The sequence below is a fragment of the Lissotriton helveticus genome, chromosome 7, assembly GCF_964261635.1.
Source record: "Lissotriton helveticus chromosome 7, aLisHel1.1, whole genome shotgun sequence".
Lineage (NCBI taxonomy): Eukaryota > Metazoa > Chordata > Amphibia > Caudata > Salamandridae > Lissotriton > Lissotriton helveticus.
In genome coordinates, this window is record NC_136068.1 from 1,705,278,999 (window position 1) to 1,705,305,421 (window position 26,423).

General features: G+C 42.5%; 1 protein-coding gene across 1 annotated transcript in view; it reads right to left on the reverse strand.

The window, feature by feature from the left end:
- LOC144769651 (IgGFc-binding protein-like) overlaps positions 1–26,423 on the reverse strand; it is a 1,105,637-nt gene that overhangs the window by 296,322 nt on the left and 782,892 nt on the right. Inside the window, exon 15 of the mRNA XM_078653826.1 lies at positions 548–1,115. Coding sequence (XP_078509952.1) covers positions 548–1,115 — 568 coding nt within the window. The remainder of the gene's footprint in view (positions 1–547; positions 1,116–26,423) is intronic.

Genomic DNA, 26,423 nt, shown 5'->3' on the forward strand with positions numbered 1-26,423 from the left:
CTCTAACTTGTTTAGAGACAAAAATTATCGCCGCACTTCGGCGATTTTTATCGCAGATAAACCTTGCTATTAGCAAGGTTTATCGCAAATGCGATAAAAAACGCCCGCAATGCATGAATATCGCTGAAAAGTCAGCGATATTCATGCATTATCGAGCAAATGCTCTTAGCCATGTTATCCACCTCCCATTGGATAACATGGCTAAGAACTGCTCAGGGCAGGTGTTAGCTTTTGGAGATATTCGCCCTTAGCGCAAATATCTCCAAAAGTTGGTAATAGGAGATAGCGATGTTAGCGACTGTTTCCAGTCGCTAACATCTTGGCACGCCCACTTTGCATATCATTAGTGATAAATATCACTGACATGCAAAGTGGGGCCCATGATGGCCGCTATCTCCTATTAGCTGTCGCTAACTGGTGTTAGCGACAGCTTGGTAATAGGGAGATAAATTTATCTCCGCTTTCTTGGCTTTTAAAGCCAAAAAAGCGGAGATAAAACCCCTTGATAATATACCCCTACCTTTCTTTAAATTGTGAATATACTCACTGCAGAAAGTGGCAGAACGCCAATCGTATACTTTAATCCCAGCATCCTGGCAAGCAGCAGCATAGCTAGCGATGACCTGGCATATGATGTCCTGGCGCCCTTTGTAGAAGCACGTGTCATACACACAGTCTTGGAAAGCACCCTGTGGGTCAACGATAGCTTGGCAGTCCCGGAATGGGCCAGTAGGATCCACCAGGACATAGCACTCTTTTTTCTTCTCTCTCTGCTCTTTCTCCACCGATGGAAGATCAGAACAGTCTGCCTTGTCAGCTTCGGAGCAGCCGGGGACATCCCTGACCTTCCAGCTCTTCCCAAAGACTGTTGCATCTGTTGTTAAGATGTTGTCCCTCGTGGTCAGCTCCTTGCTTTTGTCTCCGTCGAAGTCACCACAGAGACCGCACACGGCACCCGCGTATGTGCTTGGGATTTTGACTGAAACGTAGGACTGCCAGTCGTAGGTGACGAGTAGACCGAAGCTGGTTTGCACGTAGCAATGATATCCTTGCTTATAAATTGAGAGCTTGCCATTATCAGCACTGTAGGGCAGGTTGATTAACAAACCATTCAGCTGGAAAAAGAACACAGAATATATACATTACTATTAGCATCTATTCCGAGTACAGTAGCAGTTACATACTCAGGCCGGTCAGGGTGTATTTGTACTGTCAGGATGGGCTAACACTCTCCTGCCCAGGGCCGAACGGGCAACAGCAACCAGCCCTGGCAGATGCCTGCCCGACTGCACCGCTTCCGCTTTTGTTACAGGGGGCTGATTACTCAACACTGCTGCAAAACTGCCCCCCTCTCACAAAACAGGCCTCCACAACACAAAACCACCCCCCCTTCCAGGGAAATGCTGGGTGCTCCTATGGCCAGTCCGGCCCTGCTCCTGCCCTCTACCTCAACATAAAGGCATTATGGGATATCCACACTTACGGAACAGGAACCCATTCTTCCCTCCCCATTTCAGAGTTTCTTTGCACCTTAAGGGGGATTCTCACTAGTAACTCTTGCCAGGGTGGACTCCTACTTTCATGGGTGCACCTGCATCTGTCTACCACTTTGTTGCCTCTAGAACTGCCTTTTCCACCTGCATCTGTCTTATTGTACCAAAGTTTAAAGACGTTTTCTCAATATCCGAATAGGCATTAACAAAAAATAAATTATGCTCTTAAAATATGGTTAGATAGCGTGTTTTTCATGGGACTACTTAGGTGGCAGTCCCTGGGGTTGCGGGGACCATGGTTCCCCCCACATCTCATTCAATAGTTATTTTCTATGTATTTCTGTGTTTCGGGTAGGTGAGGCTCCCCATAAATAATGATATGACTGCCCACTTTGAATAGCCTGAGGAGAGGGGCCCTGTGCTACCCTCCTATATTTCCATAATGCCCCTGGGACATGGCTGATTTAAAATATAGCGCAGGAGCCCACGTTTGGTTTTAGTTTTTTTATTTCAACAGGAGTAACAGATCTAGCACATCTCCCACCAAAATTACTTTGAAAAAATGCTTTTTTTGGCCCTGGGGGTCCCGTGTGCCCCCACAAAGGCATCTGGGGTTCTGGGTGTTTCTACCCTGCCCTCTTTACTTTTCTTTTTTTTTTTTTTTTTTACTTATGACTCGGTTTTTCACAATATGGCTGCCAACACTTCATAGATCGAAGTCTTGGCAGCTAATCTGATCTCAGGCACGAGATCGGGAGGGGTCCTTTTCTGAACCAAGAGCTACCTTTCTGCCAAATTTGGTGTAAGTCCGATCTTCAATTCGGGCTTCAACATGGAGAAAAAGTGTTTTGGGACTTTTTCTTGTCCCCTGACATTTTTACAGATCACCACACAATTTTCAAGACCTCTATTTAAGGGGCAGGCAAATTAATTTTGGAAATTTTGAGAGGAATTATCAAACAACACCAACATTTTTGTCATATGAAAATACTCTCCTATGGAAACTACATCCTAACTATAACTAACTACTGGCCACCAGCAGTAGATAATACATATATTATATTGCACTCTGTAGTTATAGTTAGGACCTGGTTATAATAGGAGAAGTGTTTTTTCATTTGGTAATGACTTTGGTGATGGCTGAAAAATCTTTATAAATGTTCCCAAAATTTAATTCATCCAACTCAGCTCCATCCTGGAAATTTCAAGTAGGACCAAGTCCAAAAACACAATTTACCCTTTCATATAAAAATTAAATAGTGATACCGCAAAAATGGCCAAACCGATTACACCAAATTTGGCAGAAAGCTAGATATTAGTAAAAAAGGCTTTCTTTGTTGTGATTTGGGGTAACTCCATTCAGTAGTATCTGAGATATTAAGGGTAAAACACTTTGCATGTCTGGGTGGTTCGGTTTGTAGGAGGCCCATAAGAGATCCGCGATCATGCAACTTGAAATAGGCTAGAGATCAAATTGAATGGTGGGGCTTCTCTTTCCATCGGCTGTCTCACTACCATGGGAGTGAAAAGCTCTAGCGAATGCCTGCAGGAGCTCACCTCTGATTGATTGGCCGCAACATGAACAGAAAGGTTGCAGCCTCCATTTCAGAACACAAGACTCAGTGCCTGTGTCCTAAAAAAATATATATAAGGGAGGAGGGTAAAGGTATAACCCTCCTACCCCCCGATTCAAATGTGAAAAAAAAATATGTTAGATTTCCACTATTGTATGGATGCTTGGTGGAAGGCAGTAAGTACCCCTGGGCTTCTGTTGGAGTCCCACAGGAGCACGGGGGGTCATACTGGTTACTGCAAGGCACTCAGGGGTTAAAAAAATAATTTAAAAAGAAAAACTGGGTTTGAGCATCTGTGGTGGGTTCCACAACGAGGCGGTTGGCCATGGGGCATTTGATCACGCACAGCGAGCATTAGCTGCCTGCAGCCAATCCCAAACCATGGCGTGCCAAAGGCCAAGTCTGGTGAGGTGGATGGCTACTCTTGTAGAGCTGAAGTCAGAGCCTGGCCGCAGGCCAGACTCTGCTCCCAACTACACACTGCATATGATCAAAGGCTGTGCACTGTAGGGGTTGGCTGCCTGCAGGTGGTCGATCACAGGGCCTCGTCTTTGGCAGTGCATGGCGTGGGTTTGTCGTTATGTATGATGATAACATTTTGCTTTACATTAAATAAAAACATAGACATTTACTGGTTTAAATAATGGCTAAAGTGATATATAGGGCCCCATTAGGATGGCGTGGACAATCTGCCCGCCATAAGTGCACAAAAGACCCCTGCCATATTAGAAGGCAGGGGGGTCTGCGGCGGACGGAAAGATCGTCCACCGCATTTCCGCCCGGTCGACTTGCGACTGGGGCGCAAAAGGCTGCAATATGGTAGCGGTGTCTTTCAGACACCGCCAGCCATATTACAATGTGGTTTTAGAAATGCCGTTGCCGCCACGGGAAGGCATGCGGAGTATGCTAGGGGGGCCCGTTGCTGGCCCCAAGGACTCCAGGGGGGTGGGGGGTGCACATGGGGGGTACCTATAGTACCATCCTGCAGTTCCATGCACAACAAGGCAGGCACGGCGCGGTGCCTGCCATGTTGTGCATGGAAGTGCATGGAAGTGCACAACATGCCTCCCTAACATTGTGGAGGGCGCAACGTAATGGCAGGCACGGGACCCCCGCCCTTATGGCGGGCGGTCCCTCTGTACGGCGGGTCCTAATGTGCCCCATTGTTAGGTGAAAATGCCAGTTTAAACTTAAAATACAAATAACACTGACAGTCATAGGTATTTTAAGAAATTATATAACTTGCACCCTCATCATGCACTTCTTATAACCACACATATTATTATAACAGTCATGACATGTCTATTGACATCATTGATAACATCACTGTGAACTGACTGCATTGATGACAATAGTGTTCTTGACATGGGCACGACTTATCGTTACTTGAAATAACTATACCTATTGAAACTCTGTGTTTTTTAGTATTAACCACTTGCATGCTGATGACGGCCCTCAGCCGTCATGCATTACAGTGCTCGTGTGCTGATGACGGCTGGGGGCCGTAATGACCGCATCTGCAATCGGAATGTGCCGCACAGGTGCAGAATCGCGGCAGCATGCAAGGGGTTAAATCATTGTATTTAAGCAGACAGCTTCACCTTTCTAGAACATCACTTTAACTTTTAGTTGTTTCAGTAATATCTTCTATTTTTTGCAAAGTAAGATATTATTGTCATACCTAATTAAAGGTCACTTTAATCGTTGTTTTTGTCAGTGAATATATATATTGTCTGCTGGTGGTAGCCAGCCGGAGGTTATAGTTAGGACCTGGTTTCCATAGGCAAAGAGTATTTTATATCTTTGGCACTGTATGATGAATCTTCACAAAATATTCCCCTCAAAAAGTGTGCATCTTTTGTATATGTAATGTGTCACGGGGCTCTGTCCAGCAGGGGCAGAGAAAAATAGGACGGGGTCAAAACATTTTCATTTCCTGTGTTCAGTCCCATAGAGATTTTATACATGACAACAGCCCAAACCACTGAACTGAATTACACCAAATTTGGCAGAAAGCTAGATCTAGGTCTAGAAAGTGATATTCTTGTGTTTTGGTGTAAATTTGTTCAGTAGTTTTTTCGAGATATTGAAGAAAACACAAATTTGCATATCTAAGGTCGTGAGTACCTTATGAATATTCCTGATCTAGTGTAAAGATGTGATTGGCTGCTAACACTTCAACCAGGAAGTTTGAGCAGTCATCTTGGGAGTCGGACTCAGCCGCTTCTCTCGTAAAAATAAAGAAAAGGGTGCAGGATATAAATACCCTGACCCCCTAGCCCTGATGCTTGAGTTCTCCAAGGAACCCACCAGGATTAAAAAAGTCTCTTTAAAAAAAAAATTGCTATAGTGAAATTGTGAGTTTTGTGAGATTGAGGCAAAAATGTAAATATAATCAAGCTCCGTCTCCTGCGTTTGTTTAAAGATTAGGCCTTGGATGGCCAGGTCCTGTCCGCATTGCATGTATATTAAACTTTGAAGGGGTCTGCAAGCAGCCCTCCTTCTCAGACTCTTTAGACCCCCTGGGACAACCACCTCCCCAGGTCTTTAGCTAAATAATTGGGGAGGTCAATGCAGAACACCTTGTTGTGCTGTTAAGAGCCCGCAGAACCACCACCTCACTGGGCATTAACGGTAAACTGGAGGGGACCACAAAGACCCCCTCCTTGTGCCCTTAAGAGCCCCAGGGATCACCACCTCCCTGGGCTTGAATGAAATGAAAAAGACAAGGGGGGATACCACTTCCTAAGGCTTTGTTAAATTTTTAGTAGGAGTGGGCATGAGCGACACCCTCCCGGGATATTCTTGGCCCTGGGGACCACCACCTTCCTGGGACAGGCCCCTCACAGAGAAAGGAAGGGGGCTACATGGCCCCCCTCCTGGAACCATTAATGGCCCTGGCGAGATGCCCACCTTGGGAGATAGCAGTTTTCTCTCTCTTGGCAGGAGCTTTGAAAGGTCTCATCAAGCGAAAGCAAAAAATAGTGCAACACCCTGTGGGTGTAGACAAAAGGGGGGGTTTGGCCCAGGGGGACAGGAGGGGGGTAGGGCCTAAGTATACAGGAGAAAAGTTTTACCCACACCTCCCACATTTTGGATCTAATTTATGATCACAAAACAGAAGATAAACACCAGTTACTATGCTTATCTTGGCAATGACTTATGCCTCTTCACTATTTTTATTTTTACAAAAAATTCTTGTTTTTTTTGTCCGAACAGTGGACACACTATCAACTACACAAACATCTCACATTGATAAAGAAATGATAAGAAAATTAAATTGTGCTATACATGACTCAAGAACACTTATTTACAAAACATGTAACATATACAGTGGAACACTAATACATTCGTAATTCCTATTGCGTAACATTCTGTATGTCAAAAACAATTTTTCTACACATCAACTCAATTTCGAGGAATTAATATCAAGAACACAGTCAAAAAGTCAATTATTGTCGATGGAATCAAACAGTTTTTTCACGAATCCCAAGCTCAGAGGGCAACTCATTAAAGTACTCTGAGCATTCGGAAATGAACACGAAGGATTCAATCCCACATAGCCGACGCGTTTTGAGTTATGGCTGTGTAACTTGCCAAACTCTCCTCAGGGCTGAATTAATCTGAAAGGACTGTTTCTGTGATTTGAAGACATCAGTTCAAAACTGTGAAACACATCTAAGCGCTGTTTTGTGATCATAAATTAGATCCAAACTGTGGGAGGTGTGGGTAAAACTTTTCTCCTGTACACCCTGTGGGTGGGCACAGGAGAACTGCTCCCACTCGCTGGGAGGGGAGTTTTAATCTGTTTCCCTGCCTGCTGTCAAGTGGGCAGGAAAATATATGACAGAATTGTCTCTCACATGCTGTGCACAGCATTTTATGCTTCTGGATATGTGTGTGAGTATTATTGGCTCCTGCTGGAGGTTGGGAGCGAGCAGGGACCGTGGGGCAATGAGGCTCCCCGTGGTGCCCAACGTAGTAGATTGGGTCTTCTGGGTGGACTCCAGGGAATCCGGGTGTAAGTGGCCAGGCCTCAGGGGATGGGGTCCGTGAGGCTGAATCGTCCGGGGGCTGAGGGCCACGTGACCCCCACTTCCCCATGAATAGACAAGTGGGTTTCTACTCCTGTCCTGTTGGGAGCACAATCCATGATTCTCCCTTCAAATTAATAGGAGTTTGTAAATGTGCAAATGACTTGGAAGCTCTGCCTGTTTGGACACATTAATCTACCTTAGTAGTATGAAAAGGTCTTCCCACTCTTGCCATGATGATGGACAGCTTAACGAAAGCCCCCCAGCATGTTTCCCGACAATTTTGTTGCCATATTCTTGATGTCCAGGAATATGAGGACATCTCCACCAAACAAAGAACCACTTACTTTGGATGTATGACATTACAACGCATGCTTTTACATCGCATGCCTTTACAACGCGGTTTTTACAACGAAAACCTTTACAACGCGTAGCGCTTTGGGGTGCTGGATAGTGAATAGTTTAATTTACTATTCCAACTTCAGTCCCCGTGGACACTAGGGAAGGTGTGGGATAGTAAATTAAACTTATTCCCTATCCTAGAGCGCCCCCCCCAGCGCAATGCGTTGTAATGGTTTGTGTTGTAAAAGTTGCGTCGTAAAGGCACTGCGTGGTAAAAGTTGCGTTGTAAAGGATGTTTTCCACTTACTTTGTATAGTTAAGGGGAAGAACCCATGTTTGTTGTAGATTTACCTCTTTGTAGTCTTGTTGTTTTCTCTATAGAAGGATTCATATTATCACAGATTTCTGGATAAAGAGTAGACGCATAAGGAACTAAATTGCCAAAATGCACACAAGTTCACTGGAAACATTTCTTTGGGGTCCATTAAGCAGCTGTAGCATTGAATAAGCCCTAGGGGGCTTATTTACAAGCCCTTTGCACAGCCTGTGTGCCACTTTTAAGATGGGAAAAAGTGGCACACTGGCGGCGCAAGGAGCTTGTAAATAAGTCCCTAGACATTTACCCAACAAGGTAGCACTTACCAATTAACCAGTAGAAAGTACTCCAGTTGGGTTGGCATTTTGCCTAAAACTGTGAACTCTAGTTGTATAAACAGACATGTGAGATTCTGTTCTGGCCCTGATGCTCATTTCACAGAAATCAAACCATAACAGGAAGCACTTACCCATATAAACATAGCAGGTGCCCCAGTTGACTCACACAGCTCACACAGTCACACAAGCACTCACAGATCTGCATAGGCACTCACAGACCCACTCACACACTCACATAGGTACTCACAGACCCACCCACAAACCCACACAGCAACTCACATACCTACACAGGCACTTACACATCCACACATGCCCACTTACAGACATAATCACACACCCACTAAGTCACTTACAGACCCTTACAGCCACTCACACACTCTGTCACATTCCCATACAACAACTCACATACCCACTCTCAGACCTATACATCTAGTCACACATCTACGAACAGACCCATACAGCCATTCACACACCAACCAAAACACTCACATACTCACCAAGACCCATACAGCTACTCACACAACCAACACTCACTGACCTACACAGTCACTCACACACCCACTCTCAAAAGTGAAAGATTATAGTTAAGAAAAAAAAGAAAAACATTCACTGAACAAATAGTTCGGATATAACATTTAAAAAACATAGAAATTGACTGAAAAAAAGCAGAGGTTATAGGGATGCTATAGATAGGAAAAAGAATCCTGAAAAAAAACTACAAATTAAGTGAATAAAACAAAGGTTACATGGACAATTATAGTTAGGAAAAACCATTAAAACCCCCCTAGAAATACACTGAAAAAAAAATTAAAGTTACAGGGATATTATAGTTAGGCTCAGCAATGCTCTTGCACAAAACCAGTAAAAAACAGCAACTGTAGTTGTCTGAGGTAACTATATCGTATGCCCTGGCAATGCACTACTTATGACCTTTTACATGACATCATTCATGAGAAGGTCAGTGACATCACTGATGGGTGTGTGAGTAGCTGTATGGGTGAGTGTATGGTTATTCGAGTGGCTGTATGGGTAAGTGATTGGTTGTTTGAGTTTTATTGTGGGTGAGTGAATGGTTATGTGAGCGGCTGTACAAGTAAGTGAGTGGGAGTGGGAGCCTCTATGGAGGAGTGAGTGGGTATACTAGTACTGGTATGGATTTGTGAATGGGTATTTTAGTGGTTGTGTATGTATGTCAGTGGGTGTACAAGAGGTTCTATGGGGTGTGAGCAGTTCAGTGATGTCATTTTAGATGTCATTAGTGATGTCATCAGTGATGTCACTGACCATGTCATGAGTGATGTAATATGTGAGGTCATACACAGTGCATTGCGGGGGCGTAAATTATAGTTAACTCAGGTAACTATAACTGCTAATTTTCATTGGCTTTGTACAAGTGAAATATGAGCCTAACTTTAATGTCCCTGTTACTCTTGGTTTCCCCACAAAAATTCTAATGTTTTTATGCCATTGTCCAACGTAGTCTTAATAACTGCCAAGAAGTTCTCTAGGGGGTATCACTCCATATGAGGTCCTCTTTGGGACAAGAATGTTAGTCTAGGACCTTGAATGTCACACATGAGTGGTGGAACAAAAGAATTTTGATATCAAAGACCGTTTGGCTGTTTTACAGGACTTAAATAAACTAAGAACGAAACAAAGCAACATGTTCCTGAAGCCATCCCCCACTGGGGAAAAACCAACTGTCCCAGCAAGACCTGCCTGGATCCCAAAGCTTGGTGATCTAGTCAGAGAAAAGATAACGGACAGGAAGGAATTTGAAGCTTCTTACAGGCAACCAGTACCTGTCCTAGCAATCCACGGATCAAGAACAGTACTACTGCTGCCCCTTGCTGGTAAAAAGGAGAACAAATTTGTGTCTATCGACCTGATCAAACCACACTATGTGACCGATACTAAGCAGTAGGCCAAGTGGACTCCGACCAAGTAGCAGACGCCAGCAAAAAGAACTTTCAAAGAATAAGCAACTGACTTTTATCATCACCTGGAAAAGACTTATTTGATTTCACCATGGATTGAACATTGAATTGTGTTGGGAATATTCTTTCTTCTACTTTGGTTAGCTCTGGTAATACCTCTGGGTATGCTGATAAATGGAAGATATGTCAAAATGGACACAGCAGGTAAGAACGTCAACTTACTCCTCAAACCACACAAATCATCTCATCGTGAAAAAAGAGACTTGTCAACAGTGAACATCACATCAGTTCCTGTACCTGATGGTATAGCTTAGAACAAAACAGAATATTATATTTTTGGCCCGTGGGACATGTTGAAGATTCCACACCAGTTCAGAATTTCGTCTAGTACCTTTTCTGATGATTGGGACTTCGAGACTGTTAATAATATGAAGTCAGACCTAGAAATGTCTGCAGTATTCACAAATCATGAATATTTAGAAGATTCTTCAAACTATGAACAAATGTATTGTTATAACCATTATGGTCATCATTTCTTGCATAAAACTGCATCACCTAGAAATGTATATATGTATAACTAATGGGAACATTGTCCTACGCCACCAAAGGGTAGCTCAAAAACTTTTGCGAATAAGTTTCCATATTTTTCAGGTATCAATGTATCCAACCCGGGATCATTTTATTTTAGAAATGTAAACAAAATAGGACTGAAAAGCATGTTAACAACGACCAAACAGATTTATTCTGCAGCCTTTTTTGCCCAACTGTCTAGACTAGGTTTCGACTTTTGGAAAGACTATAATGAGACAAAAACTGTCTGGGGTACAAAAGATTGGCAAGCGGAGGGGATAGAAGCTATGTTTAGAGCCTATATCATCCCTGAGCAAATGATGTTTTTCAATGACACTGTTCAATAGACGTCTTGCCTTGGGTTAGCCAAGATCAAAGACATGAACAACCCGTCCATACCTACACCTACACCTGAGAGTGATAACACTTCAGAGGGGGAGGTTGATGTACATACTATTTTGCTTCACAATAGAACAGATTCAGATTGGAAAAAATGTTGATCTGGCTCACAGACACAAACAACTGTCAAGATAGATTCCTGAACAAAACAAAAGGGTTTAAAATCAATAGGCCAGACCCAAGATATGTTCAAAGACAGCATCCTGTAATAGTAACAACATACAGTATAGGGAAGCTCTGCCTTGATTGGCTACGAACATCTACACTTAAGGATGTAAAGCAACACTTATCTTTACTTAAAGATGGCGCAGATCTTAGGGAATTCTTGCTAGGATAAAAAAAAACACGTCAAAAACATTTCATATATGCCGGTGTATATGCTGCATATAATGAACTATGGAAGATTACACAAGCAGAGACTGCAGAACGAATACGAAAAATTGCTTGTATTAAATTAGAGAAGTCTCTCTCTGTAGTTGACAATGGGTTAAGAACTCTGTCGTCCAGAATATATTCATTGGACAGCATAGTATCTTCTGCCATAGACATCATGGAACAAGACCTGGTCATGCTGCAACATGGTCAGTCACAACAACGTTCTATCGTGCTATTAGGCTGGACGTTACATAACCTTTGTTCAGGCTATGTGCCTTGGCGTTTAATCAATACCAAGTCACTGTTTTCAGAATTTAATCTCAGTGATAAACAGATCAAACTGGCACAAAGGGGAGCAGACTATACGGTGCTGAGCAATGAAAAACTGGAAAGATTGCCATTTATGGTAGCAGAAAAACAGCTACTGAATGCACAATACATGGAACAATCACTCTGCCTGTTACAATTTTTCATTTTCAGTATTGCCTAAAACACATACCAGCAGGCACATATGAAATTTTGGGTAAAGAATACATCAAGACATCCTGGGATTTACCATACACACACAGATGTTGGAGTGGGGGATGTGAAGTGTTTCTTATTGGTTCAAACTGTGAAAACGCACTTAGCGGTTCTCACCTTTATCAGGGTATTAATTTACATGGGGCCTGCGATGGTTCCTGTAACAACTTACCCTGTCACCTGCAAGGTTCACCAGCTGTAGTGATTGATCCAATTTATGGACAACTTTCGATTGGGAGTTACCTCATGTTGAACGATCACAGCTGCTGTGGCATTTTGCCAGGTATACCATATCTAGTTACTGTGTCATCCAGGGTCACGTGCTGTATGCAAGTATTGTTCCCACTAACCAACATACACAGGGAGTCACCTTTATGGCCTTCACTGAACATCTCTTCTATATGAATTGATACTCTAAGCAGAATGAAAGCCATTCTTTTGCAAAAAATGGTGCCACTGACCTCAGCAAAAGAGACCTATGATCTACAAGTCTCAAGGACTTCTGCCGAGATACATGCCCTTTTGAATACAAACTGCCCTATACATTTCTCAGAAATATTAAGTCCTATCTTAAACATGTCTGATACGGGCAGTATTGTACATCTATTTAAGAACGTGTGTTCCAGACTGTTAGCACCTTTTCAAGCAGTCCACTGGATATTTCCAAACTTTGTGCACTCTGTGTTTGGCAGACTGCCCCTCCTTTTAGGACTCGTTGCATGGATTCTTTTTTTGCTCCTTCTGCTATGATAAGGCAAGCCAAATCACCAGCGGCACTCCAACCACCATAGAGAGACCTCAATTGGAGATGAAGTGTTGCGAGCGATTGGTCCAAATTTTGGGGTTACCTCATCTGTGAGAATTAAATACCAGATGGTTTCTGTCATTCAGACCAATCTGGCAAGATTGCATCTTACCTGTTCCACTCTGCCTGCTATGTGGAGAAGAATGCGTGCAAGACATCTGTCTAATACTACCATCAGTCATGCAAACGGATGTTGATACTTTGCTTGAACCGGTAACAGCCCATGCTCTTGCAACCAATTCTAATGATGGCATTCATTGAGATCTCACAGACGCAAAATGCTGATGCTGAGGTGCGAGATGAAACTTCAGGCACGCAGCTACCATCCAATTCGAACATTGCTGATGTGACCAATGTTGAAGGAGATGCTTCAAATCTATGTACGGTTAATCTTCTAAACGAGGTAATCCAACTTTCGCATACAATGATAGACGATTTTTTTGTCTACATAGAGGATTTCATGTTTTCTCCAAACCCGAACACTGACTTTTGATTTTGGAACACAGTGTTCTGAGACGCTCGTTTTATGTAATCTGACATGAAATGGTTTCGGCACATTGTCTTCTGTATTTAAAAGACATTTCATTTTATGATTCATTCAATTTGCATTTCAAATGTCTACATTTGATTAGAATGAAACATTGTTTTAATGTGTACAGCACCAATGCAATAGTTTGATACATTATTTAAAATGTGTTTGAAACATGCTTTTAGCACTTCATGTGTAGATATGTTTTAGATATGTTTAGACATGTTTAGTCGTACATACGAAAGTTGAGTGGCTGTTGTGTTCGATTTTAACTTCCGTATACATTTCCCGATTCAGGCCCTTCTATAGGTATAATTCACATTGCCCTTATATAGGCATAGAAATCCAGTCCTTCTTTTGGCATAGCCCCTGCTACAAAAAATACAGGCATGGCTACTTACATCCGTTCATCTATGTCACAACGAGTTCTAGGAAAGGCAGACTCTTAAGCTGTTGGGACTTTCCCCAGCTTGAATATTGATTTCTCCAAGAACTCTTATAGTATGAATGAACATCTAGTCCTTAGGGGTACATTCATGACGTTCATGACTCAGCTCGCTTCAGCAATTGCCGAAGGAAGCCAACTCCCCAGCTGACGCACTGACCAGAAGCGCTCATCCTCCTGCCGAGAAACTAGCTCCAGTGTTTCTGACTCCCTTTGCGGGGTGTTGCGAAATCGAGTCCCAGGAAAGAGATGCCAACCTTTCTCATTCTAAGGTATGGAGCTGATTAGGACCTAGAGACACCTTTGGCAATTCTTGGCAAAACTAAACTTTAGCTAAAGACAGCACCTACTTCTTCCCTCGTACTAGACCAAGGTTAGGTACACTGGGGTGGGCGCATTTTAGAAGCACCAGTTGAGTATTTTAGCCTGTGTTATTTATGTATGTATTTTTATATTTATGTATGTATTTTTATATATAGCAACAGACAATGCTATTACAGTATTATTTTATATTACTGTTTACGCTGTACGCATTATACTTCGCATTCTGTCTAACGATTGCAGCAGTTCACCTCTATTGCATGAGAAAGAAGACTGTTCAATAAACCCTTTTTATTGAAACGCCTGTTTCTGTGCAACTCTGTAGAAACGATGCATGCACAATTGACTGAGTGAAATAATTATCTATTGTTTCCACAACTCTGAAGATATTATTCCTGTTCTAGGGGAAACAAAGTTGTCATGTTTATGCGGTTGTCAGAGACTAATCCCTTCTCGTTTATTCAAGAAAGTTTCTAGTGACCTCTGAGTTAGCTGGCACACACACACTCAAGTTAAATGTACTTGATAGAGACATACTGACCTCAGTCCTATGTCAAATCTATAGTGTATATTATTCCAATGAGCAGAGCCTATTGGGAATATAGGAACTACACTACAGTATTGTCCATGTATCCTACTGGCTATCATATACTGCTTTTATATAATGTTACTATGCATTTTTGTTTACTATTTATTGTACACTTCTTTTATATTCTGATACTATGTAAAGCACACTGAAACCTTAGGTTCAAGTTTGAGCTATACAAACGTTGATAAATAAAATAAATACTTAACAGACACAAGTGGGCCGGGAAGAAACATCTTGATCCCATAGTTCTGGGGTGTGTACCCGCCTTGTGTTTTTGTTTTAATGTTGCTTTGAATTTGTGAAGGATCAGCACATGTGGGGCACAATATGAAAAAAACAGCCTGGCAGCTTCCTAGAATTGCTTATCTTTAGGGGGAGGTAAGCATGTGTGAACACACACCCAGGGCTGATTTTGGCTCCAGGGACCCCATCTCCTGTGGCCTAGTGCAATTTCTTTTTGGGAGGGGGCATGGAACTCCTCTCCACAGGCTGATTATAGCCACAGACACCTGTTTGAATTCTCCCACAGAAGAGGCCAGCCACACTTCTAAAGAGGGAAGGGGAATTGCTGCCCCACTCCCCTGGCCGTATTCAGGCCTGGGGGATTCCATCTCCCTAGGCCCCCACATGTTTAAAAGGCAAGAGGGCATGTGTCACCCCTCCTCTGGCCTAATTTGGCCCTGTTGACCCCCTCCCCTAGGGACTGCCTTTATGTTTTAAGGGGATGCAAAATCAGGAAAAGGGGAGGGAGACCGCAGTATAGTGACTGAAACATGTTGGCAAGTATTTTAGGGTCACAGGATCATAACATTATGAACACCCCACAAATATTTCTTTAACCCGGACCGTATCAAACCACATATAAAGCGATATCTTGGTCTAGGGAAGGTACTTATATTTATTTGCCTGGTAAAAATATTAATCCCTGGAATGCGGTTGAGCCCATTCTGGCTTGTAGGAGCCATGGTTGTCTCAATAATGAAGCATGACAATATTAGAGTGTGAGAGGGTCATAATCAAAAGAATGAAGTTTGGCTGATTCATTAGGAAATGGCCAGGCCCCCTTGAGGGACAGTATCATCATTTTCTTTCGTGGATAACATTTGTGAGTGTATTCTGACCCTGCCCCATTCTAATTTCAGCATCTCTTTAGGGGCTCGTCCAAAGTCCCAAAATTGCTGCTAGCACTTCCCTCGTTGAATAGTGCAGCCAATCAGATCTCCTCATGAGCTCTGTCGGACCCACGGAGAATTCATTTCAGGGGTACAGGCAGTGGTAGTAAGAAATGGCATGGGAACCTTTCTAAACAGCAACTGAAGTGAATGTTGTACTAGTTGTACTAGTTTTGGAAATGCTGCGGGCTCTCGAGTTATAGTGAATTTATCTGGTTTTGTACACATGACATGTCAGCCTAACTGTAACGTTCCTGTAACCTTTGATTTTTCAGAGAATTTCTAAAGTTTTTTTAACTGCTAATTCCTAACTATAACGTCCCATTGACAAACATTTGTTTCAGAGATTATATATATATTCACTGAAAAAAACATAGGTTTCAGGGACGTTATAGTTAGAAATTAGCATTTAAAAAAACATAGAAATTCACTAAAAAAACATGGGTTTTCAGGGACATTATAGGTAGCTTGACATTTTACTCGTACAAAACCTGAGAAATTCTGCCGTTATTGTCAGTTGAGCTAACTGATACTCGAGCCCCGCAATGCATTGCTGATAACGTCACATATTACATCATTCATGACATGGTCAGTGACATCACAGATGACTTCACTGATGACATCTCAAATGACATCACTGATAACATCACTGATGACATCATCCAGTGACTGTGTGTTTCTGTAAAGTTTAAACATGTTTTATATATATATATATATATATATTACCTACTGGCGGTCGCCAGTAGGTATATATAGTTAGGATTTTTTCTCTATGGGTTTTTTGAAAATTCTATGTCTAATAACTTTGGCGTTTGTGGACGGAATCGGCTGAAATTTTCAGGAAAATGGCACATTTTGTTTCTGAGCAGCCCTTGAAAATTTGGGGGGGGTTCGTCCAGTGGGGGCCGAGAAAAAAGGGGGGTCCCAAAACGTGTTTTTAACATTGAGTTTTCCATAGGGCGGTTGGCCTCACTTTTAGCCCGAACGGCTGAATGGATTTGCACGAAACTTGGCAAAATTGTAGGGACTGGTAGCCCGATGTGCCTTTTGTAGGTCTCAATATATGTGCTCCAGTGGATTTTGAGAAATTAACGTTTAAAAAAAGATATATATCTGTAACAGCGGACCGGTTAGCGCTCTGGTTCGCGGACTTTTCGCGCAACGGAGCTTTGTGAAGCGAAGCTGATTGGTTCTCCGGCGTCTGTCAACATTCCAAACAGTCCGTAGCGGCCGCCATCTTGTCTCTCGGTAGGATCGAGAGACAAGAGGAGGTCAAAACAAAGGGGGAAATAACTATAAGGGGGCATAGTAGATCCTCGCTGACCCCCTAGGTTTGATGTGGAGGTTTTAAAAGGGCCCCGCGGGGCAAAAAAAAAACCAAAATAATAATAATCGAACGGCTGAATGGATTTGCACGAAACTTGGCAAAATATTAGGGACTGGTAGCCCGATGTGCCTTTGCTAGGTCTCAATATATGTGCTCCAGTGGATTTTGAGAAATTAACGTTGAAAAAAAGATATATATCTGTAACAGCGCTCCGCTTCGCGTACTTTTCGCGTTACGGAGCTTTGCGAAGCTGATTGGTTCTCCGGCGTCTGTCAACATTCCAAACAGTCCGTAGCGGCCGCCATCTTGTCCCTCGGTAGGATTGAGAGACAAGAGGAGGCCAAAGCGAAGGGGGAAATGACCATAAGGGGGCATAGTAGATCCTTCCTGACCTCTTAGGTTTGATGTACCATTTTGCCAAGTTTGGTGTAATTCCGTTCAGCCATTCAGGCTGTAGACGTATGTAAATGTCCTATGGAAAATTGCATGGGGAAAACACATTTGAAAGTGTTGAAATTTAGAACCAATTAAAATGTTACTTTGGTTTTGTATTTGTGTGTGATGAAAGTTAATTGGTTATGTATATATGTCAAATGAGAGGAAACCACAGCCATTTTGTGATACTACTGTCTGAGGTACATTTGTGAGGAATTTTTGGTGGTGAATTTCTGGTGTTTGATTTACACAGTACTAACACTTCTGCTACTTTTAAAAAGGTGAGTTGTTAATTTGTATGGGGAACTATGTTGTACACTTGAAGATAATTTGAAAAATGTTTTCTGTTATTTATTTGCAGTCCTTCTGTTATACTAAATACTTGATAAAGTTAGTTTTATATTATGTATTACTAAAGACGATAAATGAAAGTGATTATTTTTTTCTGCAATTTACAGCAAGCAATTTCAAAATAAAATGGCTCACAATGAAGAGACCGTGGCAATTTCTTTTGAATTGTCCAACACATTGATTGAAATTGAGAGCACCAATAATGAAATATTGTCACAAGGAGGACATGACTTGTATGATTCCATTAGATTGATTGAAATGGACAGCACCAAGAATGAAATATTGTCACAAGGAGATGACTTGAATGATTCCACTACATTAATTGAAATTGAGAGCACCAATAATGAAATATTGTCACAAGGAGGAGATGGCTTGTATGATTCCATTAGATTGATTGAAATGGACAGCACCAATAATGAAATATTGTCACAAGGAGGAGATGACTTGAATGATTCCACTACATTGATTGAAATTGAGAGCACCAATAATGAAATATTGTCACGAGGAGATGACTTGAATGATTCCACTACATTGATTGAAATTGACAGCACCAATAATGAAATATTGTCAGAAGGAGGAGATGACTTGAATGATTTTTTTGATCAATCTCTTGATGGCGAATTTATCGAGTGTTTGGAGACCATAGAGTTACAAGAATCATCATTGCAGACTTTTAATGAGGAGATTCCAGATGAGATGATTGAAGAGGAAATTACTGATGAGGACATGTTACTAGTTCTTTCAAATTTAGAAAATTCTGAAGAATAAATTTATATTTAGAAATCAAAAATTGTTTGAGACATTATTCATTTTTATTTTTAATTTATGAGGTTGTAGCGAAGTGATTGTAGTATAAAATGAGACTTATAGTATAGAGTGCAACATTTTTATGTTACATGGTAAGTTTACTCATATTTACTTCCCTTCTGCCACTATATTATCTCCAATGTGTATTTGACATGTCTTCTTCATCTCCGGCCTCCTTTCTCTCACTGTGTGTCTCCGATGCATCTTATCGCTGGTATTTTGTGTAATTACAGAAGAGAGTAAAATAAAATAGTTCGGAACGTGAAAAGGGGGCAAAGTAGAGTACTCCTCACCCCCTAGGCCTTTTTAGGCGGTCCCAAAAGGATCAGTTTCTGCTTTCCTGAGAGATTATGGTATGAGTTCCATATACCACAATAACTTGCATTACAACATGCAAGATATCTATCTCCTATTACCAACTTTTGGAGATATTCGCGCTAAGCGCGAATATCTCCAAAAAGTAACACCTGCCCTGAGCAGTTCTTAGCCATGTTATCCAATGGGAGGTGGATAACATGGCTAAGAGTATTAGCTCGGTAATGCATGAATATCGCTGAGTTTTTAGCGATATTCATGCATTGCGGCCGTTTATTATCGCATTTGCGATAAACCTTGATAATAGTAAGGTTTATCTTCGATAATTTCTGACGATGCTTAGTGGTAAAAAATTGGTTGGTAAGCATCGTTAGCGATAAATATCGCTTAACTTTGGTAATATGCCCCAACGTCTGTTAACGTTCGATTCGAAGGAAATGAGGAAGTGTTGAAAAACATTGTCTGCGCCATCTTGCCTTTTTTGAAATGCCACACTTTTGTCGTGCACGGCAGCCATTTTAGATGTCTTGACCAGACCCACTCTCTGCACGCTGTCGATTCGTAGCATGGCTCCTCACCCTCGTAAGCATCTCCCCCAGGCACTGGTCACCACCGCTCTCTGTCTTATGCATGGGCAATAAACCTTCCCCCATCTGCGCTGCTCTTCCCTGAGAATCACACTCTGTGCCCGCCCGACACCTCCCTTTCGCCCTATTCACTACCGCACCCTCTGACACTCCTCTTCCTCTGTGTCCGAATGTCCAGGCCGGTCCTAGGCTATCAGCTAGCCCTGCAGATGTAGTTTATGGCCCCAGCTGTAAAGAATCACACCTCTTCAAAGGAGTTATAGTAGATCAAGGCCCACACCCGATGTGATCCGTCACAGCACACGCGTTCCTACTATCTGAAAACCATCCTGTATTGTGATTGGGGAGGGGACCGAGCCTGAAGCGGAAGATTCCAGGAATGACTCTTTGTACATCAAAGTTTTTACAATTATGTGTCACATTAAAAATATATAGCACTCCAACAAAGTAGTAGGAATATAAAACTTTAATAACATATAAATATATACAACAAAACAAAAACAGTAAAAACATTTAAACAACGAAGAGACCGTGGCAATTTCTTTTTAATTATCCAATAGATTTATTGAAATTGACAGCACCAATAATGAAATATTCTTGTCAGTAGCGGTCTGTTGTGCGAATAGTTCCAAGGCAGCAGAACGCGCTGAAATCTAGATGGCACGAAAGTGATGTCTAGTAAGTTGCCGCCCAGCAAAAAACGGCGTGGGGCGCCGCGGGGGTGAGTGAGTCCAGTAGGCACCACAGCTATTCTTACCGGCATTGCAGAATTACTGCTGGGGACAATGCCTGTGCTGTAGCAGGGTCACAGCAGAAACAAAAAGGATTCTGTTGAAGATGTTGTTGGTTTTCAATTTGAAAACAGTTCTGGTGTCAACTGCTATGCTAATGTAGTGGTTAATGTTTTGTTTTCTCTAGAAAATGTAAAAGAGGGGGAGGCAGTCCAAAGTTCCGTTAAAAGGGCAAAGGAAAGGATCGGTGGTTTGAACTATCAGTCAAAAAGGGGAGGGGGTGCAATAATTTTTCCTACCGGGTCACACTGTGCTTTCACCGGAAGTGAGGTCTGCAGGATTGTAGTAATTCAAAGTGAGGCTGGCGCCAATAATGAAATATTGTCACGAGGAGATGACTTGAATGATTCCACTACATTGATTGAAATTGACAGCACCAATAATGAAATATTGTCAGAAGGAGGAGATGACTTGAATGATTTTTTTGATCAATCTCTTGATGGCGAATTTATCGAGTGTTTGGAGACCATAGAGTTACAAGAATCATCATTGCAGACTTTTAATGAGGAGATTCCAGATGAGATGATTGAAGAGGAAATTACTGATGAGGACATGTTACTAGTTCTTTCAAATTTAGAAAATTCTGAAGAATAAATTTATATTTAGAAATCAAAAATTGTTTGAGACATTATTCATTTTTATTTTTAATTTATGAGGTTGTAGCGAAGTGATTGTAGTATAAAATGAGACTTATAGTATAGAGTGCAACATTTTTATGTTACATGGTAAGTTTACTCATATTTACTTCCCTTCTGCCACTATATTATCTCCAATGTGTATTTGACATGTCTTCTTCATCTCCGGCCTCCTTTCTCTCACTGTGTGTCTCCGATGCATCTTATCGCTGGTATTTTGTGTAATTACAGAAGAGAGTAAAATAAAATAGTTCGGAACGTGAAAAGGGGGCAAAGTAGAGTACTCCTCACCCCCTAGGCCTTTTTAGGCGGTCCCAAAAGGATCAGTTTCTGCTTTCCTGAGAGATTATGGTATGAGTTCCATATACCACAATAACTTGCATTACAACATGCAAGATATCTATCTCCTATTACCAACTTTTGGAGATATTCGCGCTAAGCGCGAATATCTCCAAAAAGTAACACCTGCCCTGAGCAGTTCTTAGCCATGTTATCCAATGGGAGGTGGATAACATGGCTAAGAGTATTAGCTCGGTAATGCATGAATATCGCTGAGTTTTTAGCGATATTCATGCATTGCGGCCGTTTATTATCGCATTTGCGATAAACCTTGATAATAGTAAGGTTTATCTTCGATAATTTCTGACGATGCTTAGTGGTAAAAAATTGGTTGGTAAGCATCGTTAGCGATAAATATCGCTTAACTTTGGTAATATGCCCCAACGTCTGTTAACGTTCGATTCGAAGGAAATGAGGAAGTGTTGAAAAACATTGTCTGCGCCATCTTGCCTTTTTTGAAATGCCACACTTTTGTCGTGCACGGCAGCCATTTTAGATGTCTTGACCAGACCCACTCTCTGCACGCTGTCGATTCGTAGCATGGCTCCTCACCCTCGTAAGCATCTCCCCCAGGCACTGGTCACCACCGCTCTCTGTCTTATGCATGGGCAATAAACCTTCCCCCATCTGCGCTGCTCTTCCCTGAGAATCACACTCTGTGCCCGCCCGACACCTCCCTTTCGCCCTATTCACTACCGCACCCTCTGACACTCCTCTTCCTCTGTGTCCGAATGTCCAGGCCGGTCCTAGGCTATCAGCTAGCCCTGCAGATGTAGTTTATGGCCCCAGCTGTAAAGAATCACACCTCTTCAAAGGAGTTATAGTAGATCAAGGCCCACACCCGATGTGATCCGTCACAGCACACGCGTTCCTACTATCTGAAAACCATCCTGTATTGTGATTGGGGAGGGGACCGAGCCTGAAGCGGAAGATTCCAGGAATGACTCTTTGTACATCAAAGTTTTTACAATTATGTGTCACATTAAAAATATATAGCACTCCAACAAAGTAGTAGGAATATAAAACTTTAATAACATATAAATATATACAACAAAACAAAAACAGTAAAAACATTTAAACAACGAAGAGACCGTGGCAATTTCTTTTTAATTATCCAATAGATTTATTGAAATTGACAGCACCAATAATGAAATATTCTTGTCAGTAGCGGTCTGTTGTGCGAATAGTTCCAAGGCAGCAGAACGCGCTGAAATCTAGATGGCACGAAAGTGATGTCTAGTAAGTTGCCGCCCAGCAAAAAACGGCGTGGGGCGCCGCGGGGGTGAGTGAGTCCAGTAGGCACCACAGCTATTCTTACCGGCATTGCAGAATTACTGCTGGGGACAATGCCTGTGCTGTAGCAGGGTCACAGCAGAAACAAAAAGGATTCTGTTGAAGATGTTGTTGGTTTTCAATTTGAAAACAGTTCTGGTGTCAACTGCTATGCTAATGTAGTGGTTAATGTTTTGTTTTCTCTAGAAAATGTAAAAGAGGGGGAGGCAGTCCAAAGTTCCGTTAAAAGGGCAAAGGAAAGGATCGGTGGTTTGAACTATCAGTCAAAAAGGGGAGGGGGTGCAATAATTTTTCCTACCGGGTCACACTGTGCTTTCACCGGAAGTGAGGTCTGCAGGATTGTAGTAATTCAAAGTGAGGCTGGCGCCAGCATGGGAGCGCCGACGTCCCGCGGATACAGTTTCGTCACTCCACGGGCGATCATGGCAGTCATTCCCCATCGGGGGTCGGAGACTCCCGCGGCTCCTCTAGAATCTTCAAGGTCGTGGAGGACTACGGTGGTGGAGTCAACCAGTGACCGGGCCATTTCTTTATGTTGGGCCCGCTCTTGCCAGGTCGACCGCCATTTTGAGAGTTCGGCAGCTACCGGCGATCGCGGGGTCACATGAGCGGACGGGCTCCACCCTGCCGGGCGAGACGTTGCAGCATGGCCACAGTGGAAGAACCGTTATCTAGGTCGTTCCGAAACTGTGCAGCACTGTAGTTGTTAGGATGCCACCGCCTGGAGCGCTGAGGGTGCAGCTGGGAAGCCTCCACCTGGGGAGGCGGGAGAGGCCTGTTCGCACCGTCTCTCCCTCCCAGTGCACCCCACGGCGTCTCGCTTGAGATTTGTTATGGCCGGACCAGGCGATGAGGACGAGGGGGGGGTCGGAGGCATGTGCAAGACATCCCCCTCCAGTGTTGTCGCAGCCATTATAAAAGAAAGAAGTGTCCCGTCCGTCTTCGGGCCGGGCTTCCGGTGGATGTCGGCCGGACGCCCCTGGCTCTGGCCCCATGAACGGGTTTCTTGGTTTATCGGCTGCAGCCGGATCCCGTCGGCCTCGGCCCCCCGACCGTTGGTGGTCGGACCGGAAGAGCATGTGGCGGGACTACCTGCAACTCTCAAGGGCCACCGCGGCCGGACTGGGAGAGAGAGGGGAGGGTCGAGGAGACATTCCCCCCCCCTGCAACTGTTCAGCGTTGTAAAGGCAATCCCCTGGCCGGGTCCCGCTGGTCTCGGCCTCTCCTCCGGCTACACCCTACGTTAGGATCTCCTGGCCGAGGCGTGGCAGCAGGACCTGCCTTATATGGGCTGCTCCCGGCTGGGCGTAGCCGGAACCCTGCCCCACCTTGGAAGTTTCCAGAGTGGGGGTGGATGTTCTACTGACTTGCATTTTCCCTAGTCTATCGATTTTTTTGGCGTGGCAGGCGGTGGGACAGCGAGGGGTGATTTGGTTTCTCTTACTGTTTTTCTGGTATCTCACCACTGGCATATTTTAACGTTTTCTTGTTTCTAGGACATTAATAGGTTTTATCATTACGTTATGTTATCGTTTCTTTGTTCGTTGTTTAATAAAAGTTCATGTTCATCAGTGGCCTACTGATTTTCGTTTTCCTATTTTTTTCTTTCCAGGTTGTTTCATGGTAAAGTTTCTGTTAACAGGATACAGTGATCACTTCGTTATTATTGCATATGTCCTTTTCACTAGGGGTGCTCTCTGGTCGGGCCAGATGACGTATCTCTAGTAAATGGTCCGGGTGAAAAAGGTGCATCAATCAGTGGGGAGTAGATAGGCATGACAGATTACAACGGGGGAGAACGGTCCGCATTACGTACCCTTTCACTACTTGCAAAGATTTTCCTACGTTTATTTGCAAACAGGGAATACCTCCAAAAAGAACTAATTCCCAAACAGTCAATGTTCGGACAATCAATCAATCAATGAGGAATGAAATAGGTACGACGTGTTAAAGGCTTGCGTTACCTACCCTTCACTATCTGCAAAGGGAGATAGAATATTCCTATTCTTCCTCGTTTGCAGGTAGAGAAGATCGTTAAGAGAATTAACTTCGAACAATTCAATGCTCGATTGAAACAATCAACAAGGGGTACTGTGAACACAAATGAACGCCGCTTATATACATACGCATTGCTATTTTCAACAGGTTGTTCCTAATGTTTCTATTTTAGCGAGGTCAAAAGAGATCCCATTAGTGGCCTACTGATTTTGCTCGATTCCTTTTGTTTTTTTACACGATTTTTCGCTATCTGCAAAGACTAAACAGAGTATTGCGACTCTGTGCTTGTTTGTAAATAGAGAATGAACCAAAGAGAACAATCAATCAAATGGAGAGAGAAGCAGGCACGACGGATTACAAAGGGGGAAAGGGCTGCGTTAACTACCCTTCACTATCTGCAAAGAGAGAGTACTCCTAATAGAAATGAGGGGTGGGGGGCAGCAATCAAAGCAGATCAGTGTGCATAAACACGAAAAAAAAAATTCTTACCACGTACTTGACATTCGACAGCTTATGATATTTGCTATTAAAAAACCATTGAAATTCACTGAAAAAACCATAGGTTATAGACCATATATAGTTAGGAATTAGCATTTACAAAACCTTGAAAATTCACTGAAAAAACCATAGGTTATAGACCATATATAGTTAGGAATTAGCATTTAAAAAACCTTATTTTACTCACACAAAACCATTGAATTTCCATATATAGTTAGTTGCACTAACTATATATTGCGCACCCGCAATCCACTGCTGATGATGTCACATATTACATCATTCATGACATGGTCAGTGACATCACTGATGACATCACTGATGACATCTCAAATGACATCACTGATGACATCACTGATGACATCTCATTTGACATCAATGACCACATCACTGATGATATCATTCATGTGACAATACAATGCATCTCCTCACATTTTAATATAACCTCTGTTTCACCCAGTGTTAAAAACAGAGTATAATTTTTGAAACCATTGACACACCAATACTAGTTACTACATACGTACTCACTGATTCCTACGTCTACACACACATTCACTCATTCACCCATACAATCATTCATACATACAATCACTCATGTTTACAACACAATCATATGCACTCATACACCTATACAGACACTCACACTCTGCCACTCATCCATGGAGTTACTCACACACCTAGTCAGTCCTGTAAAGAATCAATCACACTTCCATTTTCTACTCTATACAGTTAAACATAGAGCACCTTACGTTTTCAACCATATACTAACACATACTTACTCTCTTATACAATCATTGATACAAGTACACATTGATCTGTACAGAGTCACACACCTCCCATCCAGCCACACACACACTCAGTCTCCCATGCAAATACTTGGGCAATCAATCAATAACCCATATAGTTACTCATATAGCTACTGATCAACACATGCAGCAGTTTACAGAACAACAGACATAATGATGCACAAATTAAGACAGTTTAGTCACTAACCCATGCACTCAGTGAGACACATTTAATCACTCACTCATACATTCAGTCATGCACCTACTAAATCCTTCGTCCAGACACTTATACATCCACTCATTCTTCAATATGTAAGACATATTTTAACTTTACAGAAACATAGTCACTGGATGTTGTCATCAGTGATGTCATCAGTGATGTCATTTGAGATGTCATCAGTGATGTCATCAGTGATGTCACTGACCATGTCATGAATGATGTAATATGTGACATCATCAGCAGTGGATTGCGGGTGCGCAATATATAGTTAGTGCAACTAACTA